At 42.2% G+C, this 20388-nt stretch overlaps 1 protein-coding gene across 1 annotated transcript; it reads right to left on the bottom strand.

Annotated features, from left to right (window-relative positions):
- Positions 1 to 159: 159 nt before the first annotated feature.
- Positions 160 to 19187, bottom strand: LOC141469698 (nucleolar RNA helicase 2-like). The gene is made up of 15 exons (XM_074155345.1): positions 19042 to 19187; positions 18214 to 18480; positions 16862 to 16937; positions 15985 to 16163; positions 14369 to 14486; positions 13233 to 13418; positions 12532 to 12677; positions 11392 to 11541; positions 9508 to 9669; positions 8637 to 8756; positions 4575 to 4648; positions 4215 to 4374; positions 3778 to 3912; positions 1585 to 1629; positions 160 to 784 (listed from the first exon to the last, which is right to left on the bottom strand). The coding sequence occupies exons 1-15, from the start codon at positions 19147 to 19149 to the stop codon at positions 557 to 559; spliced, it is 2154 nt and encodes a 717-aa protein (XP_074011446.1). The 5' UTR covers positions 19150 to 19187; the 3' UTR covers positions 160 to 556.
- Between the last annotated feature and the right edge of the window lie 1201 nt (positions 19188 to 20388).

Here is a 20388-nt window from a genome sequence, read left to right as displayed (position 1 = left end):
GGCGCTGCCCCGCCGGTCCCTTCCGCCGGTTCCCCCCGAGCAGCGGGAACCGGTAACCGGGTCGCTGCACCCGTAAAACGGTACTTGCCAGACGTAGCAATTCCTCCCGCATCGTACCAATGACACTCCCAACTTTTATAACCTTCCAACATCGGCTATCAACTGGTAAAATAATATTTTATTAATTTTTCTTTTTTTTTTTTTCCTTCGGAAAATGTACAGGTTTGAGCAGGAGTGAAGATCTATATATTATACAGTGAGGCAGGCTACAGGCTGGAATGGGGCAGCTATATTCCGGGATAAAGATCTTACAGTCAAAAGGGTGACGCGAGAAAGAAAGGAAACAAGTAGTTTTATTTTTCTTGCGGGTTTTTTTTTTTTAAAGTGAACAGGATCTTGTTTATGACCAAAGTAGTACTGAGGGAAAAAAAAAAAAAAATCTGAATGACAGACTTTTTCCCAAGAAGTACAAACACATAGGAACAGCCTATTTTAATGTAATATAAAATACTGCAGTCCCATTTTGTTTTTTTTTTCCACTTCTGGATTGTCGACGTTAACGATCAAATGCTCTGTCAAAACTTCGTTTCTGGCCTCTGCCTCTGAATCTGTTTCTACCGGAGCCACCCCGCCGCCCATTCCTGGAGCTGGAGAAGCTTCGGCCATTTCCTCCACCACCACCACCTCCTCCTCCTCCTCCTCCTCCTCCTCGCTGTGATCCTACTAGCTCAGGTAATTCAGTCGCCACGCACAAACGCCATTGTTTCGAATCTTCCCATCTTGCCTATCGAAATAAAATCAGACACATTAAGTTAAATTTTAGTATTTTGTTGTTATTAAATTTGCTCAACTGAAAAGGTAAAACTAGGAGCTAATAGAGGGGATTCAAGTTTCTAACAGAAGTGGTCAATGCTGGTTTCAGAATTTTAAGCGTAAGAGCTACATCTGACTGAGAACACCTCAGATACTATCAGACAGAACTGAAACCCACCTCAGAGCTTTACAGAGCAGCCTCATCAGTAAACTCTTTATTAATACCCCCACTGTAATTATTTCTGATCACAAATCCACATCCTCCCCTCAGTTCCCCACTAATCCAGAACTAAATGTTGTTTTAGGGGTGAACGAACGCCAGGGCATGAAGGTACGCAGATGCGCTAAGGGAGAAATACCTGAAAGAAAGACTGGAAGCCTAGGGAATTTTGGCAGGGGAATGTTAATTCTTCACTTTTCTGTGGAGAGAATTCCGAGTGAAAAGAATGGGGGGGCAGAGAACAGAAAAAGGGATTTTATAGTGTAATGGAACTCATTGCCTACAAAGATTAACCCAGCAGCAGTAACAAGGGGTGGAATTGCTCACACCACCACTCTTCTCAGAGCAAATGTTTCCAGCTACAGATTTTTGGAGACAGGAATACTTTAGGAGAGGCACACTGTATGCTTGTTCTCTTCTTCAATTCCTTCAAACCCATCCCTTCTGCCACTAGGAAAGGCAAGATACAGGCTTCATAATGTTTTCTGCCTAACGCAGTCCAGCCAGATTCACCTACAGTCAGCTGAAACCAGAAATTTCAATGAACATACCTCTATTTCCTTTTGGTCTGCTGCAGGAATATCAAAGCACACACCCTAAAAGGAGAGAATAATTTTAATGAATACAAGTCTAGTCCTTTAATTGACTGCAAGTAAAAAAAAAAATAGAGCCTACAAATCCATGAACTAGAACAAGCAGTTTTACATTTAAAAGTGTTTTTTAATATATATTTAAGATACTTTGAAATCTTTGAACACTGAGAGAGTTGCATTGGTATTTCTCAAAACACTTCCTCAGATACCCACACATTTTTCTTTCCTCTGCATAGCCAGTCCTTCCAATTCACGTCTCCCTGCTCTTTAACAATAAGCTTATAACTCTCTCCCATCCTTAACTGTGGTTTACCAGCTTCTGCATTACTCATTTTGTAAATTCTTTCAAATCAGAAGGTTTAAGGTTTCTACTAAGAAACTTATACACCCAGTAAACCAAATGTTTAGGTTATCTGAAGTTAAACTACTCGAAAGATTAAGTACAATGCATAATTCACACTTTAAAATGCTATTCTTTGTGCGAATGAGCCATCTGGATATTGAGAATTACAAATATAATGTAGGGAAACCCATCCATGGAGAGTGTTCTACACATCTAATCCAGAATAATGCTGTGAAGAGAAACAGAGTCAAGGACAGTAAAACAAATCTTACCAATTAATGCAGTATCAAATATCATGCATGAAGGACACATTAAGAAAAAATTTCAGTGATGGAAATAGCAAAAATAATGTCCTCAACTCAAATTTAAAATTGGAAGCATCTGGCCAAGAAACCTTGTGAACTACGTGTGAAATTCATACAAGACATGCAAGTTCTACACAAGGACAGAATGTAGAAGAGAATGCACACAGCACCCAAGACAAGAACTGTTTTTATTTAAAAAAAAAAAAATCTAAAAAATCTTTAAGCTCTTGTTCAAGTGTAGGTTGTGCCTTGTGTTAGGCTTTCTAGTTTACCAAGTCTGGGTATCCACAGTACTGGCATATAGATGTGATGTGATTTTGCCGATTTGCTCAACTAGGTGCCATCAACACCTGCCATTTTTACATCTCTCTCTCCTTTTGGTACTTTCAAAAAGGCACCCGTTCCACCTGCACTCAAACCAATTTTAACGCTTCTGTTACAAATCTCTACATAAAAGTTCATTCAACATCTACCTCTGAAGTGTCCTCTCAACTCATCTCCAAACAGTTTTGGGGTCTTTTTAAAGTTTGGCTGTTGTTCTCCCCATCCCACACCACCTTAAGCCACACGAGAACAAGGGAACACAAACTGAATCATTCTCTGTAACAACACTTGGCAGGTGGTGTCTGTGATGGGTACTGCAACGTGGGTATGAATGAAGTATGTATAGCAATGTAAGTGTGTGAGAGCACTGGAAAAATAACTGCAGAAGAAGGGATAAGAGACTGGCATGTGTTGACAGCATGCAAATTAAGTCATCAAGATCACAGCATCTCTCTGTTCTATTATAAAGAATAATATATAAAATATAATATAAATATAATATATAAAATATATAAAATAAAATATAAAACATCTCTCTGTTTTATTGATCTGGGTACGTTGAGAAACAAGGAATACACCCAGAAAAACACCAAGATGGGGCAAATCAGCAATAATGCCTAACAAAAGCAGGACACAAACATTCTGTCCTATGTGTCACATTTTCCTATTCGTGAAAATCCACCTGAATTCTGAGACAAGCAGTGACGGCAATCATTTTTGTTTAAAATAACTGTTTCTCAACAAGCTTCGCTACAGTTCTTGCAACACTGTTAAGTAGGCAACCCAAAATGTAACTTTGTGATCTTTGGGATCTTTCCCTTTCCGGTACCAGAATGAGGGACGCGCGTTATCAAACGCAACTGTCTTAAGAAATCCAGTTCTGTGCTCTGTCATTAAGGCACAGTAAACACGGTTCGTACCTTTCACCCATTCCGCTATATCCCTGTAGCCATGCCATATACTGCATTTTACTCCCTCCTTAGCACCTCAATGGAGCAGAGCCCTGAGACCCTGAGATACCTAAGCCCTAATTAAAAAGATTGAGGCCCATCCTTCATGTCCTTAAGAGAGCCTGGAACAGGGGGGGGGGGAAAAAACCAAATACCTTCCCTGACAATTGCTGAGAAAAGGCTACAACCAGAAGAGCTCAGCAGCAAAGATATAAAACAAAACACTTACCATTTTTCCCTTGAGGAAACACATTCTGTTCACCTTCCTGTCGACATCATCGCCCAGCAGTTCTCGCAGTCTTCGCCAAGCATAGCTCATATTGTTTATCTCTTCAGAGCAGCGAAGTATCATTGTCACAAATCCCTAAAGAGTGAGAAACGGGGTGCGCCCCATTCAGTCAGAGGAATAAGCTCCAGCACATCTATCAGACACAAGAAACCTGCTAATTCACCCTTTATAAACAAAGTTTTCAAGTGGATACCGTGATGGGAAAGCAAGTACGTTTATAGCCACTACATTGTTGCTTTTAACCAAATTAGTAGTTCCTATTGGCTTAACTACAATTCCCATAAACAAAGCCATAAGGAGACAAATAATTCTCTATTTAAACAACACAGAGGTATGTTGGGTTTTTTCCAGATTGAAGACAAATGTTAAGCCCTTACAGCATCCGAGTTCAGTAGGGAGCGCTGTTCAATGGAAGTAGCACCAGAAATATGGGCTAGAGCTGCAGCCAGAGCGTTCACTGGTCCCTTTTCCTGTATTAGCCACTGAGCAGACTCTTTGAAATACTCAATAGCAGTATGAGGAACAGAATCCAGACACCTAAATAATTAAAGTAAAAAAAAAAAAAAAAAATAAAAAAAATTATACACTAGTATTTACTAGGCTCTGGAATAGAAGAAAAACAGCAGTTCAAGACTTTAATAGTGATCAGTTCAGAGAGACAGCAACGAACAACCTGAACAGCCCTTCTGAAATAGGAGGCAAGGAAGATACAACAGGGCTTGAGTCACCAAACCCACCTGATGGCATCTTTGCTGGAAGCCTTTATTATATCTGTTGCAGTGGGAACACCAACACGCTTGAATGTAATGCCCTGAAATTTAAAAAGCAAAATACAGGCGAAAGTTGCAGACCAGAACTAATTCAGTTCTAAAGAAACAGTATTCAGCTCCAATGAAACAAGCATTTAAATCTATCATTTTGCCGCTTTTTTTTTTTTTTTTTTCTTTTCCTATTAAAAATTACAAGATTAAGCTTACAGGGAAATGGGTACACTTAAAAGCCTTTTATGTACCAGGTCAGTTTATAAGATCCAGTGACCTTAAACTGAAATAGATAAAGATGATTTTGGCAGATTCCAGGGGAAAAGAAAAGTCTTACAAATTCCAAGTTATTAATTGTAGTCTGACTTAACTTGGATTTAAGTACAAGTTGCACAGGCTTTCTACATGCGAGTTTTATGTGCAAAGACTAAACCATCTCATCCCAGATGAATTGGGCTCATTGAAAGGGCTTTAAACTAGGGTTGAAGGGGGATGGGGATGAAAGCAGGATTACTAAGGAGGAGCCTGGGAGCAGATTACCAGTGCCGATGGGTAAAAGTGCTAGCAAGGTCTTGTGGCCTGTTGCCTCAGCAAAGGTGGAGGATGGTAACCCATGTGGTAATGACATGAGGGACAGTGATAGGCTGGATACCACAGAAGGGTCTGAGCATGGTCAGGGAGGTGTTGGGCCTCACCCCCCCATAAAAATGGCAAGAAAACTAGCCCAGCTAAAGTGCATTTACACAAATGCACGTAGTATGGGCAACAAACAGGAGGAGCTGGAAGCCATTGTACGGCATGAAAGCTATGATGTAGTTGCCATCACGGAAACGTGGTGGGATGAATCGAATGACTGGAGTGCTGCAATGGATGGCTACAAGCTCTTCAGAAGGGACAGGCAAGGAAGGAGAGGAGGAGGAGTGGCCCTGTATGTTAGGGTGGAATATGAATGTGTGGAGATAAATGAGGGTAATAGTAGAGTTGAGTGCCTGTGGGTACGAATCAAGGGGAGGACCAGCAAGGCTGATATTGTGGTGGGAGTCTATTACAGACCACCCAACCAGGATGCAGAGGTTGATGAAATGTTCTATAAGCAGCTAGCAGGTGTCTCGAGATCACTTGCACTTGTCCTGGTGGGTGACTTCAACCTACCAGATATCAGCTGGGCACTCCATACAGCTGAGAGGGAACAGTCTAGGAGATTCCTGGAGTGTGTTGGGGATAACTTCCTGACACAGCTGGTGAGTGAGCCAACTAGGGAAGGAGCGCTACTTGATCTGCTGTTTGCAAACAGAGAGGAACTTGTGGGGGATGTAACAGTTGGAGGCCGTCTGGGGTACAGTGATCATGAAATGATAGAGTTTCTGATTCTCAGGGAAGCAAGAAGGGGAACCAGCAGGACTGCCATCATGGACTTCCGGAGGGCAGACTTTGGTCTTTTCAAAAGTCTGCTTGACAGAGTCCCTTGGGAGGCAGCCCTGAAGGGCAAAGGAGTCCAGGAAGGCTGGACACTTTTCAAGGAAGAAGTCCTAAAAGCACAGGAGCAGGCTGTCCCTGTGCGCAGGAAAGCGAGCTGTCGAGGGAAGAGACCGGCCTGGCTGAACAAAGAGTTAAGGTCACAGCTCAGGGAAAAAAGGAAAGTTTATGTCCTTTGGAAAAAAGGACAGGCGACTCAGGAAGATTACAAAGGTGTAGTAAAGTTATGCAGGGAAAAGATTAGAAAGGCCAAAGCTCAGCTAGAACTGAACCTGGCCCTGGATGTTAAAAACAATAAAAAGAATTTCTATAAATATATTAATAGCAAGAGGAGGACTCGGGAGAACCTCCACTCTCTCCTGGATATGGAAGGTAACATAGTGACAAAGGATGAGGAGAAGGCTGAGGTACTGAATGCCTTCTTTGCCTCGGTCTTTAGCAGTGGAGTAGGGTGTCCCCCGAGTACCCAGACCCCTGAGCTAGCAGTTAGGGGCGGGGAGCAGGACGAAGCCCCCGTAATTCTAAGGGAGATGGTGAGGGACTTGCTCCATAACCTCGACATAAACAAGTCTATGGGCCCAGATGGGATTCACCCGAGGGTTCTGAGGGAGCTGGCAGAAGTGCTTGCAGAGCCACTTTCCATCATCTACCAACAGTCGTGGCAAACTGGGGAGGTCCCAGCCGACTGGCGCCTAGCAAATGTGACGCCCATCCACAAGAAGGGTCGGAAGGATGATCCAGGGAACTACAGGCCTGTCAGTCTGACCTCGGTGCCTGGGAAGGTGATGGAACAGATCATCCTGAGTGCCATTATGCAACACATGAAGGATGCCCAGGTGATCAGGCCCAGCCAGCATGGGTTCACAAGGGGCAGGTCCTGCTTGACAAACCTGATCTCCTTCTATGACAAAGTGACTCGCTTGGTGGATGAAGGAAAGACTGTGGATGTCATCTACCTAGACTTTAGCAAGGCCTTTGATACAGTGTCCCACAGTATCCTGCTGGAGAAACTGGATGCTCATGGCTTAGATGGGTATACTCTCCGCTGGGTTAAAAACTGGCTGGAGGGCCGGGCCCAGAGAGTGGTGGTGAATGGAATGAAGTCCAGTTGGCGACCGGTCACGAGTGGTGTCCCACAGGGCTCGGTACTGAGGCCGGTTCTCTTCAACATCTTTATCAATGATCTGGACGAGGGGATCGAAAGCACCCTCAGCAAATTTGCAGACGACACCAAGCTGGGTGGCAGTGTTGATCTGCTGGAGGGTAGAGAGGCTTTGCAGAGGGATCTAGACAGGCTGGATCGATGGGCTGAGACCAACGGGATGAGGTTCAATAAGGCCAAGTGCCGGGTCCTGCACTTGGGTCACAGCAACCCCAGGCAGCGCTACAGGCTTGGGGAAGAATGGCTGGAGAGCTGCCTGGCAGAAAAGGACCTGGGGGTGTTGGTCGACAGCAGGCTGAACATGAGCCAGCAGTGTGCCCAGGTGGCCAAAAAGGCCAACAGCATCCTGGCCTGTATCAAGAACAGTGTAGTGAGTAGGACCCGAGAGGTGATCGTCCCCCTGTACTCGGCACTGGTGAGACCCCACCTCGAGTACTGCGTCCAGCTTTGGGCCCCCTACCACAGGAAAGACATTGAGGTGCTGGAGCAGGTCCAGAGAAGGGCAACGAAGCTGGTGAGGGGTCTGGAGCACAAGTCTTACGAAGAGAGGCTGAGGGAGCTGGGGTTGTTCAGTCTGGGGAAGAGGAGACTGAGGGGAGACCTTATTGCTCTCTACAAGTACCTGAAAGGAGGCTGTAGAGAGGCGGGGGTCGGTCTCTTCTCCCAAGTTACAGATGATAGGACAAGAGGCAATGGCCTCAAGTTGCGCCAGGGGAAGTTCAGGTTAGATATTAGGAAATATTTCTTTACTGAAAGGGTTATCAGGCATTGGAATGGGCTGCCCAGGGAGGTGGTTGAGGCACCATCCCTGGAGGTATTCAAGAGAGGAGTTGACATAGTGCTTGGGAATATGGATTAGTGTTGGGTGGTGTGGTGGTGTGTGTGTGGGTTGCGTGTGTGGTGGTTTTTGGTTTTGTTTGTTTGTTTTTTTTTTTTTTTTTTTTTTTTTTTCATTGGTTGGACTAGATGATCTTAAAAGGTCCCTTCCAACCTCTGTGATTCTGTGATTCTGTGAATACTTAATTGGCAAGAAAACTACCATATGGAACAGTGCACAAAGCTCAAAACTGGAGGTAACAATTCTCAGTAAAGCTACACATATGCAAATCACTGATCAGATAATAAGCCAGGGCAAACACTAAACTGAAATCCTATTAGCTTTTGCTCATTTCCACAGGTACAATTTTACTGGCATTTGCTGAAAAAGTATGGGCACGAGAATCTGCAGCCTGCTCCTAACTGACAGCGCACCTAAATCCTGCAAGGTAACTGAACCTCAACTGGATGCTTTATAAGCTATATTCTGTAACTGAACTATTTAATAAAACATGAAGATTTTACATGCTACCTCTAGCACATTACATATGAGTACTCATGATTAGAAGAAAAATATACTTTACCGCTTTTTGTTCCACATATCTTAACTGGTGTTCTTCCTTTCGCTGATAAAAACAGATACAGATCCCAGTCCGTCCAGCTCGACCTGTGCGTCCAGAACGATGGATATAGGACTCCACATCCTTCAAAATAAACAGCCTTACGGACTTATCTAATTTATTACAATTTAATCAATTCATTGCATTCATATAACTTAGTAGAAGCTATTACAGTTAAGCCTGAATACACAGTAACTGCATCAGAGAACTGTTTCACCAGTCACACAGATAAGCTTTTCTACAACCCTCTAAAAATCACGGCTTGAAAGCCACAATCATGACCACTGGTCAACTAAGTCTTGTTTTGGCATCACCACAGAGAATATGAGGAAACATTTTGAGCATGTATACCTCTATAACAATCCCACTCACCCTCCCGCATATCAACTCAAGCATGGTTACTGCGATGTTAATAGCGAATTCACTGAAAAAATAGCTTGTTTCTTTTAAACCCTCTTAATTTCAGCCAATGTTCTCACTGTTTGGGTGCCCTCTTCATATACGGCCCTACTTAGTGAATTGTTCTTGCAAGACAAGCAGCCTTTCTTCACTTCCCACTGCTTCCAGACCTGCAATCACCATGCATGGCCTTGAAAGGAGAGGGTTTATACAGCCTTAAAGGAAGGCATTTTAAGGAGACCATCTTTAAACACACTTGGGACTGATGCACTCTAAAAATATCCTCCGAGAAACTACTTTCTGTATCAGGACATTCCTTACCCTTAAATGCAATGCCGATATGCTCTGTGTGCTGAACACAATCACTTGATAGCATTTACTGCTTGAAAACAAACCTATAAATTATTACAAGAGACCAAACATAACCATCTCCTACCTTTGGTGGTGAACTTTGTACAACCAGGTCAACTTCGGGGATATCTAAACCACGGGCAGCTACATTGGTTGCAACCAGAACTTTAAATGTACCGTTTCTAAAACCTTTCAGTGTGATCTCCCTTTGCTTCTGAGGAATGTCACCATGCAATGACTGGCAATCCTGAAAAACAGTATTATTATAGGACCATACCAAAATCCAAGAGTGTGTTGCATTTTATGGTCAGGTTTGGGTACAATATCTTGGTATTTGATAGATACCGTATGTCAAGATATGGAGGAACTGAACTACCAAAGTTTATATTATAGGTGTTTTACAATACGTACTTGGTACTTCTCATTCATGTACCTCAAAGACCTTTAACAAAGGTAGGTGTCTTATCTCCACCTCTAATTACTGTGACCTGTGAGAACAACTATGCCCTAACTTGCCATTCGCACCACCTATGCAAGGCTTAACTGTTTCAAAATAGTCATCAACAACTCTCTCAGGCCTTCTTAGTATTCATTTAGACATCTTTTCCAAAATGGTATCGCTTCATAATCCCCCTTAATATATTAATTTCCTCCACTATAAATTAAAGAATTAAATTATAAGTGGTCCTAAAAAAATAAACTTAACTACAGCTTCAGAGATAATTTTAAACCAAACATTCTGAAAGTCCTTCTGTACTACAGCAATAACAAATATAAAGACTAAACATACAAAAATTGTTTTTTCCTCCACATTTCACAGCTTGCCTGTAGCTGGCTACCATATTTTCCACATGTAAACAGAGAATGATTTGAAAAAAATACTAACACAATGCTAGGGTCAGCAAAGAATTCAAAAATCTTTTTTCAGACAGTTTTAGATTAGTGTCAGCTGGTAAATGGAATAGGCATACATTCTGTTAGCAAGTATTGATATGCTAAAACAGAAACACCTAAGTAATTTCCTTATCTTACCTGCCAAGATCAGTGTTCTGCATTGCCTATGCAAGATTTGATATCACTAACACCACCAGTAACGCAGGATAAGGCTCCACGCTCAGGTTTAGCTGTTAGTGAGGTCATCTAGGAGTGTGGGAGAAACACTCCTGAACACAGTTGTGGCAGATGAAAAAGCTCCTCCTTTCCCTAGGAACATAATGCTATACTGCTTTCTAGACATAACCCCTCTCCTCAATGAAAATACATTCAAAAAAAGTAGTTGCTGTGATACCACCACCAAAAGAGCATGTGGTGCCGGTGTCCCTACACAGCATAAACATTGCACCACTACTTCAACCAGTTATTTTCCACCAGTGCTAGCGTGTGCTGTACCACAAATCTCAGGAATACAGTAAAGCTCATTCACAAGAGATGGCAGATTTAATTCCTTCTGTGTACACGTCTTTAAACTCTTCATAACAGCTAAGAAACATCTTAATGAAAATACAAATATATTACTTTTTTAAACCCTAATTGCCCCCCCCAACAACAATTAATGTCAGCATCACAGCTCAGTAACTGCTGTTCCAGTACCATGACCTGTTATCCTAGCAGTTGTCTAAGTCTGCCACCATCTTCTAATCCAAGACAGTCCTCTCTACAGGAAAAAAATTAATTCACAACTGCTTCATTTAATGTCAATGAGAACTCTTAAGAAAAAAATCCTTTATAGCCCAGTAGCTGTTAGTGCAGCCTAGTCCTGAAGACCATAATGCTGTAAACTTTCAACCAGTTTGTTTTTTTTTAAAAAGCTACTTTGGGGCAGTTTTGAAACTATCTGACCCCACACAAAAGCCTGCCTTAATTCACTTTGAAAGTCTCTCTTTAAAACTTACTCAATATAGGTCTGGTATCAACATAGGGTTGATACGTCTCAGACAGATTTTGTTACTTAATACAGATGATAAAATACCTGTTTGATTGAAGCATTCAGAGCCAGTTCATTTGCCTCCTTTTTGGTCTCACAAAAGACGATTGTCCTCCCATGGCTGCCACTGTAGACCTGAATGACATCTCCAATAACTGCAGCTCTCTGAGACCAGTGACACTCTATTGCCAAATGCTATGGAAAAGAATTCCAGAGTTTAGTTTACATAAAAACACAACATACTTTTTTTATATACATTTGAAACTGTAAAATCCAGAAATGCTAAAGAGTTATACTATTTCCTGACAGGTAAAATATGCTAACTCATGTTCCTGGAACATGCAAAATCCACAAGGTTCTTATGTCCACAACGATGAGTCTAACATTAAGCAAAATAATTACAGTAAGAGGAAAAAAAAGAAAGATGATAGTCTTCAAATCGCTTTCTTAAAGCAAGGGAAAAAATAAGAGATGTTACACCACTCCCTAGAGGACAGTCAAGGGTGCAAGATTTTTTAGTTCTGTCAACTAAAGCTTTATGTCAGATAAAGTGAAACAAATAAATACGTGTTAAAAGCTTTTTTTCAAGCAGATAATTAACATTCTTTCAATGCCACTGATACAATTATCACGCGTCCAACTGATCTGCCAAAGTAACCGCTAAGCAGTACTTAAGCAGAAACAATATTTTATCAAGTAAAGATAATTAATTCAGGCTTCTAGCATGTATGTATTGTATTCCTTGCTATGGTATTTACTGCATAGCAAGCAAAGGCCCAGTGAGGTGAGATGCCACTGGAAGTTTGGAAAAAACCTCCTGTACACAGAAGAGCAGAATTGGACTGTGATGTCTGTGGGGATTTAAAAAGAGCCAGGTTGATGTTAACGTGTGCCTTTTGCTTCCAACCTGGATAAATTCAGATACTGCTTTTCTCTGAAAACCAATAAAACTAACGGGTAACTGAATCCCCATTCTACCTGAGATGTCTATAAGGTTACTGGATACTGTGAGGAGACAGATCCCAAACCCAGAAACAGTCTGAGTAGCTGTAATGCTTAAAAAATAATTCTCAAAAGAACTTTCAACATGAACCTGATAATGTACCTTAGGATGGGATGACCATTTGTATCATAAAGGAAAAGGGAAGAGTCCTGAAAACGTTCCACATTAGATAGATTACTCACTTCTACTGTTGTAGCAGCCTTTTGAGTTCTTTTCCCAATAAGGTCAATCTGTTCATATTTAGACTTCATGTATTTCTTAGCCACATCGTACACCCAATGTGGGCAAGTTGCAGAAAACAGTAGTGTCTGGGGATTATCTTCAGAATCTTAAAGTACAGAACAACGATTCACAAACTTCATATGTTTCATCTTACAAATATACGCAAGCTGATTATACGAGTTATTCAAAATATGAGGTCAAATATCAGTATATAAAATAAAGAAGGCAATTCTGCTTTTTAAATTTATGCATTACAAAGATCCGGAGATAAAATACGCTAGAAAGTCTAAATATTTTCAAGGTTAGGGAAAAAGTTACTACAATCAAAAATCCAGTCTATTTTCAAGTGGTGAAAAGGGTAAGAAGTTTTTAATTCCTTTTCATTGGAAGAAATCTAAGTACAACTTATAGATAGGTGTCAAAGAAAGTTATTTACAGATCCCTAGGTACTGTATTTTAAGCTTTGCAAAGGTCCTGTGAATGATTCCCACTTCGGCAACACTTCCTCATATACTGTGTTCACAGTACATTTCCTACAATACAGAGCATTCAGTCATTTCTAAACAAAGCCACCTCGCAACTTTCAGAAAAATATACCTGAATTTTAGCAGACTAAATGATTACTAATATTTCCCACTCTTTGTTTAAATATTGAGATTACCCTTCTTGTATGCAACTCGTAAAATGTCTTCCACTTGCTCAGCAAATCCCATGTCCAGCATCTGGTCAACTTCATCAAGTACAACATGTTTCACCTTGGTGAGGTCCAGTTTGCCATTCTGAAGATGGTCTTTGATTCGACCAGGTGTCCCAACCAAAATGTCAATGCCACTTCTCATGAGATCAACTGATAAACAGGAAAGAGCAGAAGAGGAGTTAGCAGTGAAATAGGGAGCACTCTCTACACTAGAAACACATGGTAGCTAACTAACAATGAAACAGTTTCTTAAACCATTAGGAAATACTTTCCTTACAAATGTAAGTGAGAACAAATGATGAACAGGAGGAGAAAACTTGGAGGGGAAAAAAAACCCCAAAACTGTTAAGGCAGAAAAAGTTCTACTGCTCTTCCTAAAGGAAACAAGATTTCCTATCTCCCTTCCCTCTCCCCATGATTTAAATAAAGTGGCAAACAAAGAGTTTCTTTTAACATACTTTGGAAACAGTTAGCGCTTCTCAAATTGTCTACCTTAATTGGAAACTTAAAAAAACTTTTTTCTTTATTTAACTATCCAAATTACTGAAATCATCTCCTTCCTAACTTCTGTGGGAGCAAAAAAAAAAATAAATTAATCCCTATTATCTCTATTAATCTCTATTATCTCTAAGCTATATTATAATAAAAGAGCTTACTCTCATTCCTGCTCTCATTTGCCTTGCTTACAACCATCAAGATGGTAAATTATGCTGTAACAATAGAGAATTTCTCCACTTTACAAATTCTCTAGATATCCCTTATCACACAAAAAAGCCTACACCTACTCAGAGCTCGAAGACTAAACATTTTTTAAAGAAAATATAAATGTTTACGAGAACCTAAACCCAAATGCTCTGTATACAGACAGTATCATCTCTCTCATTCTAATTTAAAGTACACAAGTAGACAAGGAACACCAAAAATATAATTAAGAGCTACAGTTATCCCTCACCATAAGAAGATATATTCTGAGCTACTGAATTCGCCATGAATACTCTCCAGTTCTTGAGTTAGAAGTGAGTGTTTGGAAGGATCCAACTACATTTCTCAAGTATGTCAGTCAATCGACATTTCAATTATTAGTGATAAGTGTGACTTACTTTGTCCATTATATGGAGTTCCTCCATAAAAACAAGCTACTGTTAGCTTTCTTGTGATGTCCTTGAAATCTTTGGCAACCTGGTTTGCCAGCTCTCTCGTTGGGCAAAGAACTAGAACCTAGACAGAGGAAAAACAAACATGTTCTCTCAGCGCGGCTTCTGCCAAGAAACCACTAGACTTCTAATCGTTAGTTTAGGTCTGACCATTTACATGACTTAAAAAAAAAAAAATCTCGTTTAAATAGTTATCTAAGCAAAGATTAGAGAAACACACTGCTTAAGTCTCTTGTAACATCATCCTTCAGCATATAATCCTTTAGGACAGGCTAACTTCTTTTTAAATGAGATGGACAGGAGGTATTTGAACCTTATTTAACTTTAGCTCTTGAACAGATCAGCTTCGAGTTTTCTTCTACATGCACATACGCTATTTTAGTACAAGACCGAAGGATTTGGGTAATGAAAGGTTTTTACTCATGCTCAGTGATGCTGAGCTGTAAGAAAGAGCTATCAACTGCCCCTCAGCTTCCCCTTGTCTCAGGGAAACATACGTTCAGTCTGCAAAGCTGGTGTTCAGCAGGTTTCTGCAGCCTGTGCTGACAGCCTCGCAGAAGCAACAAAGGAACCATCCTCTCCTCCAATATACGGGCTTCACTGCAGGTGACGGACAAGCTACGAGCTAGGAGTTTTAACTAATTTAGTTTAACGTGTGATTGCAGTGATTCTTTCAAACCTGGCATCAGTGGCTTGGCCAAAAGGAACCTTAAAATCCTTATTCTGTTACTTCTTTCAACATTGAAACACATTGTTTTAAGACTTGTGACTCCCTCAAAGAAAACTTTCCCTTTTCCACAAGACTGTGCCAAATCTAGGGCCAGCATTCTGTCGGACAGCCAACATGATGGGCAGATGCAAATAAAACAGCTAGTACTAGTTTTGGAAAGAGTTTCAGGTAATCTATGAGATGGGTGACAAGATGAAATAAACTGACCAAAAAAAAGAAAATCCACTGTTAATAGGGATACAGTAAGATTTGGCTTATCTAGTTTTGGAGGGCATCGTAAGAATTTGGTGAAAAACATACCTGGAATTCGCTATTAGAACACAGACAGCTCATAATGAATCTGCATTCTCTGGAGCAGAAGCTTCAATATTTAGTGGCATGCCAAGTGAAAACTAAGCCTATTTTTAAAGCCTCACACTATTTACATGTTTAAACAAACACATTTAAATAGATAGCTTTTATCAATGAGAAAAAGTCATGAATCTCTCACTAATTTGGGAGAAAAACAAGTATCCAGTAATAACTGGACCCGAACAGGTAAGGTGACTGAACAAAATTAAATAGGAACATGTCGAATACCTGTAGTTTTGGTCTCCCTGCACGCAGAAAAAGGAATTATCAAGTGGATAGAGCTATTTTTGCTCTTCGCTCTTGGTCAGAGGGTATGAGGTAGCACAGGAAGCAGGCAAAGCCCAACAAACACAACTTTCAAAGAATCTTTAAGGTAGGTTAGCTTATCCCTGCACAAACTTGAAGAACTTTTCAAGTCAAAACTCTGAATCACTCGGACATGACACAAAGCAAAATCAGCATTCTAACTAGGCAAAGTTACCTTTGGTGAACGGCCTCTTCTTCTTTCTTGTGAATCTCCCTGAAGCTTTTCAATTAAGGGAATAGCAAAAGAGAATGTTTTCCCTGTTCCAGTTCGTGCTTGAGCAATTACATCTTTGCCAGAAAATACTGGGTCGAAAGTCTTCACTTGCACAGGAAACAGGTACGTCACTCCTCGAGCTGTGACAATTTCAACAGATTTCCTTAATACGATCATTTTACAAGTGTTCTTGCATACTCTTCAGAGGAAATTATCCCAAGCAGAACTTCCATCAAGTCTAAAGTCAGCCAGGACTATATCATCACCTCCCCTGATTTATTTAACCACAGAGGTCACCTGTAAAGTGCCCTGGGACTGTCCATTTTATTCTCCTGCTTCATGCCACCAGACACAGTGCTAGCTGGGGCAGACGAAGTTAATGAAAGCCTTTATTTATGTAACACTCCCCAACTAGGTATAAAAAAACCTCTTTCTTTCAAATTAAACCTATGTCAAAAGCACTTTTACTCTTCTCTTAATTTCACACTAAGTCATGCACAAACTAATGTCAAAGATACTAAATGGAACTGGTTTTCCTTTACTCACACTGAAATAACTGCTACTTTAAAAGTTCTCGCAGAGAATGAATTCATTTTTTTGAGCTTATGTAATTTGAAATTCTACTGTAAAGGCTGAACTGGGCAGTATTGCAAACAGAAAAGTCTATATTCAAACATGTATTTAGAGTAGGCAATCAATATGCCTCCTGTATAGCATCAGTGCTTGCATACACACAAGCAGAGCACATCCTAAAGCTCATCGATTGTATACTTTGAGCATAAAAACACATGACAGAGGTCATTTACTTTCTGTGCTCACATCGTGCCAAGAAATTTACCTTGAAGTAGCTGAACAGTCCCTTTGGAAATAGAAAAATTGGAGAAAGCACCCTCCTTCTGTTCTTCAGTCATCTCCTGTTAGGCAAACAATAAATTAGATAACATTCCATGTGGACATCATACAACCATCAGAAATTTCAAGTGGCATAGGCACTGGTGTCATACCCAAGGGACAAACTTTCAATGACAGTATCTCAGCTGCAGCTGAAGAGCCTTATTTGTTTTACTCACTATCACATTTCAAAATTAGACAAAATTTATCTGTAATTTAAATTAACTGTTTCATGTCATATCTAATGGCATAACCCTGTAAATGCAAAACACCCAAATTAAAACTCTGAAAACTTAATTAATTTAAATATTCTATTTTAAATAGTTACCAATGGCCTGGCAGATTATGTTTTCATGTGCAAGAATCAGGCTTGATATCTACCCTATATCCTACTTCTCAATTAATACAGCACAGTGATTTACAGATACAGAAATCCATCCCCCAAAGAATAACATTAGGAGGCAGAGCATCAAAACACCTACTTAGTAACACATCGCTTCCATATATGTTTTAACAGCACAGTGATTAAAATGCTAAGCGTGAGGAAAGAATGTTAACCCTGGAAACCCTGGATGCTTTGCGAAGCATCAATTGGAACAAGAAACAAAACCAATCAACAGCAGAACATACAGGTTTAAAGACTTTGCAAACAAATTCCTAGGTACAATGAGATACATCTCCTTTCGACAAAAAAAACGTGGTTCATATCAAGCTAGTTTAAAGGAACCTAAATCAAGTAGAAATAGTCAGACAAAATAAAAAAACATTCTTACAGAAATGCTTAAGAAATCTTACAAAACTGTTACAGTGTGATATTTTATTACATTAAGGACCATCTTCTCACATTAACAACTACCATTTAATAAGACGATACATAAAAATATACTAATACATAACTTTTAACACTAGCTAAAACCAAATAATTCTTATTTCATTACAGAAGTACGCGTAAGACCAAAAAAAAAAAAAAAGTCAATTAAACTATATTTGTGGCAATTACAATCATATCTAATGATGCTGAATCATATTAAAGCACCATCCCACTGCAGCTTGTCCACCTGCCAACAGCCACCACAGTACCAGGCTGTTGGAGGGAAGGAGGAAACCATGGTGCACCGATCTATAACTTTGGGGTTTTCATAATTTAATTTTTTTTTTTTTGTAAATAATCGACAGAAGGGACAGCTCGAGTAGCTGTAAATCCTTATTAGGAAGAAAAGAAAAAAGAAAGATAACCGGTTCTAAACTGAACTTTGTTGCAACACAGGAGTTGAAAGCTAAACAAACTATTAGTTTTACCTGCTCTTGGTCGCTGTCACCGTCACCACTCGACGTGTCACTAGAATTACTGGGCCCTTTCTTGTGGGTGGATTTAACGTTGAAGGAAGACAGTCTGGCGTTCTCCGGGCTCTCCTCTCTCGTGTGACCGTTTTGCTTAACCTCACTCCTCGATTTCTTGAGTTTCGGGGAATCGGCCTCCTCCTCCGACTGCTCGCTCTCCTCCGCCGGAGCCTTCCTCCGACGAGATTTCTCATGGCGTTTAGACTTCTTCTCTTTTTTCTCCTTCTGGTAAGGCACAGAGCAACACGGCGGTAAATTAAAACGGGCGCATATATACCATCCAACCCACGCCAAAGAGGCAAGAGGCCGCAGGACGGTTAAAATTAGAAGTTTATCTTGTAGTTACGGGGGGGGGACACACACACGTGTGAAGCCACCGATCCCTCCCCGCCGCGCCCGGCGGCGTTTTCCCCACCACGAGACACCCGGCCCTTCATTTTGGGGTCTCTCTCCCCCCTCACCGGAGCGCTCCCCGACAGGGATGACCACACGCCCGCTCCGGCGGGCCCACCTCCCCCGACGCCACAGGCCCTGCCGCCCGCCGGCCTCCCGGGAGGCCCCGCCGCCGCCGCGCACGTGGTCGGCCGGCCGGCCGGCCCGGTACTCCCCACGGCCGCACCGAGCAAATCCACCCCGCGTTCCGCCACTATTTGGAGGTGGGGGGCTGGCGACCCGGCCGACAGGAGCCCCGGCGTGCAGGCGAGGCGAGGCGAGGCGGCGCGGTGGCGGGAAGGCCGTACCCGGCCGCGGAAGGCCGCGGAAGACACCACCCCCCCCCTCCAGTACCTTGCGCCGCCGCCGGCTGCTCTCCAGAGCCGACTCGGTCTCCATAGGGCACTCGGGATCCGACTCGGCCCCGCTGCTGCTTGCGCTACACCGAGTGGCTTCGGGCATCTCCGCTCGCCGGCCGGTCGCCACGCTGCCGCCGCTGCCGTGTGACAGGAACAGAGGCCGCCCACTGACCGGCAACGCGGGGCGGGGCCGCCCGGCAGCCAATAGCATGCCGCCGCCGCCGGAATACAAAGCCCAGTATGCCCCAGGGAGGGATCCCGACCGGACTACAAGACCCAGCACACCCCCGCGCCACCGCCCTCAAGCGTCCGCCATGATGGGCGCGGGCAGCGGGCGGGGCTGGGGGCTTCGGGCCGTCGGCGCCATTTTCCACTACGGTTGACGTTGGGCTGCGCTGCGTGTGTAAGCCCTGGGAGGAGTGTTTAAGGAAGCGGAAAGGCTGCTGGCAGGCGGTGGGAGCGTGAGGCGCTGAGGGCAGATGGCTTCTGGAGAAGGCTGAGGGGAAAACGCCGGTACCGGCGTGACTGAAAACGGCCGAAGGGCTGAGGGAGAGAAGGCGCCGCAGGGCTCTCCTCAGCCCCAGCCAGCCCTAACGCAGTTTCTACTGCTTCTTCACAGCCACAGACATCTTCTCTGAAAGAAATCTCCATTAACTTTGAAAACTGATAACTACAACTGTAGCCTTCTGTCTCCATAACTACTGGAGAGAAGTTTTCAACAGTGAGAGAACCTAATGTAGTCGGTAGCACTATGACCAAGTGCCTCCGTAAGATTTGAAAGGACCACACACCTTTGGTAGTGATTAGCATCATGAAACAAGCACAGTCTGCTTTTAGCTACAGGAAGAAATCAGGATTAAGAAGTCAAAATTAGTCTTTAAAAGCTAAAAAGCAATCGTGACAGCTGCCAGGATGCAGTTTCCTTAAGAGACGGAAAGGGGAGGCCAGGAGTAGAGCAGGAGCACGCTGGCCTGCAGCAAGGTTCCTCTCAGAGCAACGCCACTGACCTTACCTGTTGTCTCTCACACCAACACATTCTCATTTGTAAAGACTAAATCCCTTTGCCATATCTAAACACACCAAGTAGATTGAGGAGGGCGTCTGAGATTTCTTCAGGACGCAGTGAGGAAAACCTCAGGATTAAAGGAGTTTTTCTAGTAATAAGGTGCGTGCCGATCCAGTTCATTTGCTTTGTTTTCTGACAGGGGAGATGGAGCGTGGAGATAGAAAACACTTTGAAGAATTGCAGTGCAAAACAGTCCTGTCCAACTGATACAGTTCCTATTAGAACAACATACACCCTTTCCATGGTAACGGTGTGATCTGAACAAAGTATATCCCT

The sequence above is a fragment of the Numenius arquata genome, chromosome 10, assembly GCF_964106895.1.
Source record: "Numenius arquata chromosome 10, bNumArq3.hap1.1, whole genome shotgun sequence".
Taxonomy (NCBI): Eukaryota; Metazoa; Chordata; class Aves; order Charadriiformes; family Scolopacidae; genus Numenius; species Numenius arquata.
The sequence above is the reverse complement of the archived record's forward strand: the minus strand, read 5'-3'. Positions and strand labels throughout refer to the sequence as shown.

Coding starts and splice junctions, on each gene's coding strand:
- LOC141469698 (XM_074155345.1), bottom strand. CDS start 19,149: ATGCCCGAAGCCACTCGGTGTAGCGCAAGCAGCAGCGGGGCCGAGTCG. Junction 13,419..14,368: donor AACTCCATATAATGGACAAA/GTAAGTCACACT, acceptor CCTGTTTATCAG/TTGATCTCATGAGAAGTGGC. Junction 3,913..4,214: donor CCCTACTGAACTCGGATGCT/GTAAGGGCTTAA, acceptor CTCACTCTTTAG/GGATTTGTGACAATGATACT.